Source organism: Schistocerca nitens, chromosome 3, assembly GCF_023898315.1.
Source record: "Schistocerca nitens isolate TAMUIC-IGC-003100 chromosome 3, iqSchNite1.1, whole genome shotgun sequence".
Taxonomy (NCBI): Eukaryota; Metazoa; Arthropoda; class Insecta; order Orthoptera; family Acrididae; genus Schistocerca; species Schistocerca nitens.
In genome coordinates this window covers 483,574,147-483,585,777 of record NC_064616.1, presented here as the reverse complement: position 1 = coordinate 483,585,777, position 11,631 = coordinate 483,574,147, and the positions used below count along the sequence as shown (strand labels likewise).

The 11,631-nt window shown below is 44.5% G+C and overlaps 1 protein-coding gene across 1 annotated transcript in view; it reads right to left on the bottom strand.

Annotated features, from left to right (window-relative positions):
- Positions 1-205: 205 nt before the first annotated feature.
- The window catches only part of LOC126249629 (CREB-regulated transcription coactivator 1-like), an 81,097-nt gene continuing 69,671 nt past the window's right edge, over positions 206-11,631 (bottom strand). Inside the window, exons 3-4 of the mRNA XM_049951302.1 lie at positions 5,309-6,288; positions 206-765 (exon numbers count right to left, since the gene is read on the bottom strand). Of these exons, the coding sequence (XP_049807259.1) occupies positions 5,349-6,288 (940 nt within the window). The 3' untranslated portion in view covers positions 206-765; positions 5,309-5,348. The remainder of the gene's footprint in view (positions 766-5,308; positions 6,289-11,631) is intronic.

The window sequence follows — 11,631 nt, the reverse complement described above, 5'->3', positions numbered from 1 at the left end:
CTGCTCTGGTAACTCCTACTTGCTTTCGAATTCTATGTGACAGTATTCACCCAGCAATAGAACTTTGTTGTTGTATTCACGTAACACATATTATGAATGCTGTGAACTGTTAATTGTCAGTTGGTACAATGAACACAAAACACCTTCGAACATTAATGAACACACTACTGACAAATCTGAGATCACAATAATTTGTTTATTTAGAAAGTGCATTTTTACATATGTATTGTGTTGATGATTCAGATAGTCGCAAAGCAATATTAACTGGATGCGATTCTGGGCTGTGGTCACGCCATAAAAGACAATCAAAGTTGCTTTAGTTTAGCAAGATTGTAAAAATAGGTTTCACCTTCTGAAGAGCCAAAATTATTGACTATCTGACTATTGCATGAAATCGTCAGATATCAGACTTCGGTAAAAAAAAAATCCATTGTAAAGAGACTCGAAACTTACGTTCTTAGATTTTCTTTCACTCTCCCTTTCATTTTTACAGCTACAGCGTTCCGAAAAACAACTTCTCATTTTCAGACGACTTCAGAGGCTACCCCAGCATTTCCAGACACCTGTGGTAATGTTTTCCTCTTGAAGTCCGTCCGGAAAGCCATAAAAGAAATAACACCGAACTCATAACAACGATTATTGTCAGATTGTAGCAAATCTTCTGGAGGGAGTCCTGTGATGCATCATTTTCTGTTGGATTCATTGTGCTGTGCGCATGCTGACAGGCAAAACGGATGATAACCCAAACGTGTTCCGCAGCAAGCTCTAGAATCAGAAAAAGGAGAACAAATTTGCCTATTAAATATATCAGGTATTTGCATAACATTTATAACTATGGAATGTTGTGATAAATTTGTTTTAAATTAACATACCGATGCTGGATTGTTGTCCTGAAGTAAAGTAAGAAAGTGAAACGGGCTAGTCTAATGAGCTAGTTGACACAAAGGTGGACTTGTTAGTAACATTGTAGCTTGAATCAAAATATTCTACACGTGTAATGACAATTATAAATGTGGCGTCAAGATAAGTGCAGTATAAAAAACTTTATTCTGAAATATTTTTCCGTATAATGTACAATCAGTTGGATAATGCGATATTTTAAGACACATCGCGAAGTAAACTTTTATCACGGCACTGCAACATTTATAACTGCTTCTTGGCATCAACAGCGTAAGTACAACAACTGCTGTAGAAAACAGTGAGCAAATGGCAATACGGAGAAATCTATTTACGAACAGCATTAGGTCCGAAGTTAACTGAAAAGATTTAAAATAAAAGCATTCAAGGCCCATACTGTTCAACAGTTGTCGGAATTTGCGCATGTCCCTTCTGCGATCAAGTTTTTAAAACGTATGAGAAACAAGCGTCGCAGACTGCAATAATTTAATCAGAAAACTTAATTAACATTTTCGAAATGGAAAATGGGGAAAAACTACAAGAAAGGCACAAAACAACTTAGTGGGAATACTTCATAACTTCATGAACTAGGAAGAACGGAACGTCAATTAGGAATGGAAAACAGAACAGTTATTACGAATCTCAATCGAAGGAACAGCACCATCACAGCATGTTCGGCAGATTTTAAGAACAATGCTTTGTCCTTTCTTGCATCTTGATACAGTTTTTTGGAAAATGTTTCTGAGATCTGAATATCAGAGACCTATTGAAGCTATGTTAAATGTATGTTACGTTGTGATAAAACTTCTTGTTACCATGCTGATGTCAGGGAAATATAACAACTTTTATAAATAATATCGACAATGACATTTTGATTCGTTAAGCAACTTGAATACCAACAGGAAAAAGAAGAAAAAGCTCTTTCAAAAATTTACAAGCTATTTTCGTTTCATAAAAATATTAGAAAACTGGTAACTAATGAAACATGCAAATGAAAGCTATCTCACTAAAAGTATTATTATTATTATTGTTATTGTTATTATTATAGTAGTAGTAATAACCTACTAGTTTGCCACAACTATTCTTCCAAATTATACGAAAATTCTGTGGTATACGTTGCTGAATAGAACCACTTATGAAGACGCCTTGTCAGAGAACGACTCAGTCACAGAAAAGGGGTTGGTTCTAAAATGGTAAACCCGAATTTTTGCGGGAAATGGCGTAACAAACTGAGCCGTCAGAGTACGTCTCACAATCCAATTAAAGACTTAACTTAGCCAATACTTCCTTCTACACTTCTGAACTGCAGAAATGTCTCAAATTCGAGTCACAGTCCGTAGCACCGTATTAATATGTCACGATTATTCTTGCAATGTATGCCCCAGCGTGCACTGTATCCCCCCCCCCCCCCAGAAGTTCTGTTACACCGATTAGACTGTCAGGCATTTGTTTCTTTCACCTGTCAGAAACATCTGATGAATATCTCATGGAATGACATGTTGTACTGTCAGACAGTTCAGTAGCATCCTTAGTATAAACGTTTATTTATGGTGAGTGCATTGTTTTTAGATCTCAGCTTTTGCACTGAAACAAGTTATGGTGGACCTCCGTAGCTGAGCCGTCAGTCTATTACCAACATAGATAGGATCATACGTAACATCTTCACACATATTCGATTAGCTCTATAAATTTTTGATTAATAACACCCAGTACGTTGTATTCGATAGCCAATATCCAACAGGAATAAAAGGAAAGTCGAGTGTGTCCTAAGGATGTGTAATAGAATCACTTACGTTGTCAGTGTACACAAATGATTTATCGGATTCGTTTAGTAGCGCTATTGGTGTGTCCGCTCACCACATTGATGTCAAAATAGAGTATTGTCATTGCACGTTTTTAAGGGAATGTCGAAACACTTAGCCAAACTTTCTCTTATTTGGTGAATGTCAGCTCTCTATAAATGTAAGATAATGCATACAACAGATAGAAGGAACCCGCTAGTATCCAATCAAAGAACTGTGCAAACGTCAAGAGTATTTCACAGCGTTTAAATAGAATACTGGCCATTAAAATTGCTACACCAAGAAGAAATGCAGATGATAAACGGGTATTCATTAGACAAATATATTATACTAGAACTGACATGTGATTACACTTTCACGCAATTTGGGTGCATAGATCCTGAGAAATCAGTACCCAGAACAACCACCTCTGGCCGTAATAACGACCTTGATACACCTGGGCATTGAGTCAAAGAGAGCTTGGATGGCGTGTACGGGTACAGCTGCCCATGCAGCTTCAACACGATACCACAGTTCATCAAGAGTCGTGACTGACGTATTCTGACGAGCCAGTTGCTCGGCCACCATTGAGCAGACGTTTTCAATTGGTGAGAGATCTGGAGAATGTGCTGGCCAGGGCAGCAGTCGAACAATTTCTGTATCCAGAAAGGCCCGTACAGGACCAGAAACATGCGGTCGTGCTTTATCCTACTGAAATGTAGGGTTTCGCAGGGATCGAATGAAGGGTAGAGTCACAGGTCGTAACACATCTGAAATGTAACGTCCACTGTTCAAAGGGGAGTCAATGCAAACAAGAGGTGACCGAGACGTGTAACCAATGGCACCCCATACCATCACCCCGGGTGATACACCAGTATGGCGCTGACGAATAGACGCTTCGAATGTGCGTTCACCGCGATGTCGCCAAACACGGATGCGACCATCGTGATGCTGTAAACAGAACCTGGATTCATCCGAAAAAATGACGTTTTGCCATTCGTGCAGCCAGGTTCGTCGCTGAGTACTCCATCGCAGGCGCTCCTGTCTGTGATGCAGCGTCAAGGGTAACCGCAGCCATGGTCTCCGAGCTGATAGTCCATGCTGCTGCAAACGTCGTGGAACTGTTCGTGCAGATGGTTGTTGTCTTGCAAACGTCCCCATCTGTTGACTCAGGGATCGAAACGTGGCTGCACGATCCGTTACAGCCACGCGGATAAGATGCCTGTCATCTCGACTGCCGTTGGGATCCAGTACGGCGTTCCGTATTACCCTCCTGAACCCACCGATTCCATATTCTGCTAACAGTCATTGGATCTCGACCAACGTGAGCAGCAATGTCGCTATACGATAAACCGCAATCGCGATAGGCTACAATCCGACCTTTATCAAAGTCGGAAACGTGATGGTACGCATTTCTCCACCTTACACGAGGCATCACAACAACGTTTCACCAGAGGCAACGCCGGTCAATTGCTGTTTGTGTATGAGAAATCGGTTGGAAACTTTCTTCATGTCAGCACGTTGTAGGTGTCGTTACCGGCGCCAACCATGTGAATGCTCTGAAAAGCTAATCATTTGCATATTACAGCATCTTCTTCCTGTCTGTTAAATTTCGCGACTGTAGCACGTCATCTTCGTGGTGTAGCATTTTTAATGTCCAGTAATTTTTGTGTTTATTGACGGCGACTACATTACACGTGTGAGGGTGGGATGGAAGGGAGCCCCATATTAGGAACCTTCTGTGTCATAGACCTTGGACGCCGGTAGTTTTCTACTAAGTCATAACAAGTTTATTTCGGCAGGTGAAGCTGTGAGAACGCTGTACATGTGGGAGGCTAGCAGGTTTAATTCACTCTAACCTCTGTCCTGCGTGTCCGCCTACATAGCTGAGTCGTCACTGTAGATGACTGCCGTGGACCTGGGTTCGATTCCCCGTACTGCCGAGGATTTTTCCTTGGTGGGAGGACTGGCGCGGAGAGCACTTAGCCTCGTGACGCCAACTGAGGAGCTACTTGACTGAGTAGTAGCGGCTCCACGGTCTGGAAAAGCTGCAAAAGCGGTCGGGAGAGCGGTGTGCTGACCACATGCCCATCAGTACCACATCCGCATGGTGACGCAATTCACGGCGGGCGGTAGACATCCCTTGGGCCTTAACTTCCAGGATGAGAAGCACGTCTTCGTCGTGTGCAACGCAGAATCACAAACCATGCAGCGGTTTCAATACCGCGAGTTTCTACAGTATTCTTTTGCCGTTGATACAGTTCAACATATGAGCATTATTCGCAGTTTCAAATTGGCGTCCCGTCTTACTGAAGGATCCCATCTTTGCAGGTCAAACAAACATCCGTAGTAACCGCCAAGGATAGATGTTTTGCAATATCGGTCAATATTACCTACCATACGTACTGTAACAGACTTGACAGTCACTTTATGTAGTACCTTTTGCCGTGCACTTGGCCATGTTCACGTTAGAACTGTGCTCTCTAGTCGTTAGAGGTGATTTTAATTTTGATTAGATCTAATTTATGATTTTTATGATTGCCAGTCGTGCCACAGTGTAGTATTCAATAAAAACGTATGAACTACAGCTACTGAAGACTAGATAGTAGAGAATATTTGACGTTCCTTACCTTCTGCAGATGTAAGACAGCAGGGGCCCATTATTAGCCCCTAGTGCTGACCGTCCTGGTTAAAGGGTTTCTCAGGGTCCCAACTGCAGGCTAGCACAGCTTCTCTTGCAGGTCCTGCGAAAGCAGTCGGATTCCCAGCCTTCTCATTTTGCAGAAGAAGAAGTGTTCCTGCAGCAGGCTGTGGATTCGTATTGTGACCAACATACCCAGGAGAGGTGGGGAGCAAACAGGCGAAAATACATAGACTCCACAACAGTGCCTTATATTCCGGTACTGGAATCACAGCTGTCGGGAGCTGGGCAGGGTGCTGCCACAGCTGCTCTTGTTGGAGTCCTGCTCCCACAGCAGGCTTATCAGCAGATGTAGCACCAGGCTGTGTGTTGCTGTAACTGTCCAGTGCAGCGGATGGAGATGCGCAGGTCTCCGATGTCTGAGAAGGCATATAACTGTAGACCTCCAGTACGGCAGGCGCGCCTGTCGAGTCGGAATATGAATTTTCCCAACGCTTCTTTGGTAGGCGACCAGACAGCTGCTGTTCATCTCCTTTCGGCAGTGTAACAGTAGATAGAGGAGCACTGTTCTGGTCAACAAAACCACCTGGACCTTCAGGAGCGGAGGAGCTAAGCTTGAGAGTGTATGGTGTTTTGACGCTCACGTCAGGGCAGTCCTGCTGAGCTGCAGTTCCTTCCAGATAATTGAAATCTGTTCGTTGGTCGTCAGAACCATGGACAACTGGACGTCGACACATACTTCCCATAGCATGGTAAGCAAAAGAGGATGACAGTATGGAGTGGTGACGAGACTCAGTAGCTACAGTAGATGCTGCACTTGGAAAAGTCAGTAGATTTTGCAACTTCTTCTCCAGGTCCACAATGATCATAGACCCACCATCTACGGGGAACAAAAATGTAGCTATTACTGGTGCGACCACCTTATGATCTTCAATTAATTGCCTCTCTGCAATATCCTTTTCAGGGCACCTGAGGAAAGAGCAAAATGTACCTCTGTGTTAGTCTTTGCTGAACACCATTCAAGAAAGAAGTTATTTACGTCTCCTTTAAAGAATGCAGTATCAGCTAATATAACATTTAATGTTACTCTAGATTACAAAAAGAAAAGAAATGTTGTGTTGTTGCCTGTGACAGAAGTGCCTGAGAGGCATAATGTACCTTGGCGACTAATATTTCAGGAGGACTTATTTACACATGTGACTTAGTCAAGACCTTAAACATGGCACAGTGCTCTGCCAGACCGTATAATTTATCTCTGTCTTCACCCATTTATACAACAGTAAGACCACAACATTGTGCCATATCATATTGGAACATAGCACGTAGTTCTGGAAAGTGTATGGAAAACACGTGCTGTGTCAAAATGAAAAGAAGTCACATCGGTCAAGTGCCCACGTTTATCTACTACATACCAGTGTCATTCGGGTAATTACAGACATTTATCTGGCTGGTAAGAGACAAACCGCCTTTTATCGGCAATGCTAAGAAAGGAGTCGCTAGATTTCAATTTTTTTACTGGGTTCGGAATACGATGACTTTAGTAATATATGTCGTTGACTCAAACAATTCTAATGAGAGACTCATGAATTATTGTCCATGTGGACTTCTGAAACGTTTGCAGAACCACATAATGGACAACCCCGATGCCCTGTGGAAAGATTACGCAGAGAAAGATAGTGTGGAATTCCACTATATAATCTCCAGTGGCGCTTCGTGATTGGAAACTGTGATGTCGAGTAGCAGCCTACTATGTCAGGACTCCTGTATTGTTCGTGCAGTTTGTTAGGTGGCAGGAGTAATCTGATCAACCTCCTGTGATGCTCTGCTCACCTTCGTTTATAGTCGATGAATCTAATTGACGAAACGCTCGGTTTATGGTGGCAGAAGTCACTTTTATTACAAGTATTCAAGCAGCTAGAGGAGGCGTGATGATGGCACAACTTTCAATGTGATCAAACTACGTGCCAATTTACTCGGTTTCACTCGAAATTTCTCAGCAGTATTTCATGAAGTGAGGGCTTGGCCGGCCGGAGTGGCCGAGCGGTTCTAGGCGCTTCAGTGTGGAACCGCGCGACCGCTACGGTAGCGGGTTCGAATCCTGCCTCGGGCATAGATGTGTGTGATGTCCTTAGCTTAGTTAGGTTTAAGTAGTTCTAAGTTCTAGGGGACTGATGACCTCCGCTGTTAAGTCCCATAGTGCTCAGAGCCAGCCATAAGGGCTTGAGTCCCTTGCTGACTATGAGTCCTTCGAATAAAGTCGTTTTACAGTATGGTCCCCTTATTGACATTCGAGAGCAGGAGGCTATCCCTAGGTATCGGATTTCCCTCTCTGGCCTTGTCTTTCACTGTCATCGACAACACAAACTCGACACAACGATTAACGGCCATCCCATCAATCACTCAGAAAGATTAAACGGAAGTCTCAACACATACGTATTGCAAGGGAAAGGTGCATAGTAGGGATACTGTAGGAAACCGTTTAAAATTTAGTCACCAAGAGCGTAGGTAAATTGTTGGCCAACAGTTCCACACGGCATTTTCTATTCTGTAGCATATGAAGTCTAAATTTCTCCCAGTTCTTTACTAACAAGATTTGCGCAATGATTTTTACGACGTAAATGTGTCAGACCTCATCAAAGAAAAAAATTATTGACAATCGCTTACCTCACTCATTCAGCGAAGAACTTGTATTTCCACATTAGAAACCTGTAGTTGACTCTACGAATCTAAGGGGTAACATAAGCTTGCTACAGTATACCTTGACCGGCATGTCTCATCTGGAAGATGTACAAAATCTACAGCGATCATGACGACGAGCGATTTGCTTGCAACACCGCATAGTAGCTTGTAATTAAATTACTAGAGAAAAGGGATTGGAGTTTTAGAAATAGTTAGCCGGCCGTGGTGGCCAAGCGGTTAAAGGCGCTACAGTCTGGAACCGCGCGACCGCTACGGTCGCAGGTTCGAATCCTGCCTCGGGCATGGATGTGTGTGATGTCCTTAGGTTAGTTAGGTTTAAGTAGTTCTAAGTTCTAGGGGACTGATGACCTTAGAAGTTAAGTCCCATACTGCTCAGAGCCATTTGAACCATTTTTTTAGAAATAGTTCGTTAGCGTAAGGGGGAAAAAATCTCATGTATATACATACGGTGTTAGTAGGCTCGGGAAAAGAGTTTCTTGGTACCTGATATACATTAAGTACTGCTGCGCCACGAATAAGTACAGGCACGGATTTGGGGAATTCTTGTAAATTTCGCCCAACTGTGGCTGGAAGGTAGTAGTTCAACTACCAATAGTCACATCGGATGGTGGCTGCATTTACCAAACGATTCTGCAAGACAAGTATACAACGCTCGCAGGCGATGAGGTACGGCCCAGCAGGCACTGTAAACCAGTGTGAAGTAATAAGGGCAGCACAGGGCACTGACGCACTGGGAAGAACCCATACATTGCAGTTACAACAGAGCCTCCATGGTGCAGAGCTGTTAGCGGTCACTGACAGAGCTGCCCTGGCGGACAACCAGAGCTGCTAAGGCTCACTACAACGACAGCGGACAGCGGTTTCCCTTAGGCGCTCTACACCTGGTCCACGAGCTGCGCTTCAGAGAACAGTGAGCCGAGTCGCGGGCTATTGCGCAGCCAACACACGCTGCGGTCACTTAGCCGTGGCGTGAGTAGGGACGCTATGCCTTCAAGGTTGGGTGACCAGACACTGACACAGCAGATTCCTAGGCACTGGAGGTGACCCACGCACGCACCGGGGTCATCGGAAGACCGGCTGTGCACCTTCGATACAATAATGTCAATGACACACTTGTTGATGTTTCTCTGCACGCTTCGGAATGAGTCAGTCCTTTCTCCCAAACCATACCTCTCGGTCGTTCTGATATACAGGGTGAGTCATAACTATTGCCACCACGAATAACTCCGAAAGTATGATAATATTCTTCTCGGGTATGCAGCCGGATCATGACGTCTTCCAGACACAATATTTCCGCGGTCCAACTGGCCGCCATCATCAGGTGAGTGCGCTGGTGCACAATCTCGCCGGAACTGACTTCCCAGCGCAAGCGGCAGCCCATATATAGGCCGCAGAAGACCCACAACGCGTGCGCGAGAAGATGCCGTAGCTGCCCTCTAGTGCAGTAAACATGCCGCGCCGCCAGTGGTGGAAAGAGGCGAAATCGAGATATCGCTGTCAAAAATAAAAGAAATTTCAAAAAATTCTATTCCGACGATTGAGACGCAGACCGTTGTTTTTTAATGTCAGATAACACCGGGTCCCATGTCTTACTTAAAAGATAACCCTTGTCTCTATTAATAAGATTGTCAGATAAACGAATCTCTATGGATTCTTTTAAAACACAGTCCCAATAGCGAGATGCAGGGGCAACTATTTGTGTCGCGTCATATAGCATTCTGTGTCCCTCGGTGAGACAGTGCTCCGCCACTGCGGATTTCTCGGGTTGAAGCAGCCGTGTGTGCCGCTGATGCTCAACACATCGGTCCTGAATGGTCCGGATCGTCTGACCAATATAAGCCTTCCCACAGTGGCAAGGGATCTTATACACACCGGGCTTCCTCAAACCCAAGTCATCCTTAACAGAGCCAAGAAACGCTCTAAGCTTGGCCGGCGGACGAAAAATACTTTTGATGTGATATCTTTTTAGAATTCTTCCAATCTTCGAGGAAATGCTCCCAGCAAAAGGCAGAAAAGCCACCGATTTGCAGGTATCTTCTGGTGGTTCAGGCGATGGTCCAAACTGGAAAGCACGACGGATCTGTTTATCTGTATAGCCATTCTGCTTGAACACAACACTAAGGTGGTCCAATTCTTGTGTCAAGCTTTCTCAATCTGAAATGGCATAAGCTCTTCTCGCCAATGTTCGCAGGACCCCCGTACGCTGGAACGATGGATGACAGCTAGAAGCATGCAGGTAACGGTCCGTGTGCGTAGGCTTTCGATAAACACTGTGTCCCAGTGTCCCATCATCCTTTCTGTACACCAGAACATCCAGAAACGGAAGCTTTCCATCACTTTCCACCTCCATGGTAAACTTGATGCTAGGATGCAGGGACTTAAAATGATCTAGGAGGCGGTCAAGAGCCTCTCTCCCATGAGGCCACACCGTAAACGTGTCGTCAACGTACCTCCAGAAACAGGTTGGTTTTAAGGACGCCGTCTTCAGCGCCATGTCCTCCAAATCTTCCATAAAAAGGTTGGCGACTATTGGGGACAGTGGGCTCCCCATAGCCACTCCGTCAGTCTGTTCAAAATATTTGTCATTGAATAAAAAGTACGTCGACGTCAGCACGTGGCGACAAAGCCTGGTTGTGTCCTCATCCAGTTTCTCACCAATTAATTGCAAGGATTCTTTCAGAGGAACCCGGGTAAAAAGCGACATGACATCAAAGCTCACAAGCAAATCGCCGGGACTAAGAGACAAGGACTTCAATCTCTGAATAAACACCATAGAATTGGGAATGTGATGTTCGCATTTACCGACGTGAGGGCCAAGAACAGATGCTAAATACTTGGCTAGATTGTAGGTAGGAGCACCCAAGTTACTCACGATCGGACGAAGCGGGACCCCTTTCTTATGAATCTTGGGTAGGCCGTATAGTCTCGGTGGCACGGCAGCACCAGGACGAAGTTTTTTGAGAACGTCGTCAGGTAAAGAACTCTTCTTCAACAGTGAAACCGTCTTCCGTTTTATCCGTTCAGTTGGGTCGTCCTGCAATGTTCTGTATGCTGAGTCCTCAAGTAAGAGATCCATCTTTCCCAGATAGTCATCACGTGACAGAAGAACCGTTGCGTTGCCTGCATCCTAGCATCAAGTTTACCATGGAGGTGGAAAGTGATGGAAAGCTTCCGTTTCTGGATGTTCTGGTGTACAGAAAGGATGATGGGACACTGGGACACAGTGTTTATCGAAAGCCTACGCACACGGACCGTTACCTGCATGCTTCTAGCTGTCATCCATCGTTCCAGCGTACGTCCTGCGAACATTGGCGAGAAGAGCTTATGCCATTTCAGATTGAGAAAGCTTGACACAAGAATTGGACCACCTTAGTGTTGTGTTCAAGCAGAATGGCTATACAGATAAACAGATCCGTCGTGCTTTCCAGTTTGGACCATCGCCTGAACCACCAGAAGATACCTGCAAATCGGTGGCTTTTCTGCCTTTTGCTGGGAGCATTTCCTCGAAGATTGGAAGAATTCTAAAAAGATATCACATCAAAAGTATTTTTCGTCCGCCGGCCAAGCTTAGAGCGTTTCTTGGCTCTGTTAAGGATGACTTGGGTTTGAGGA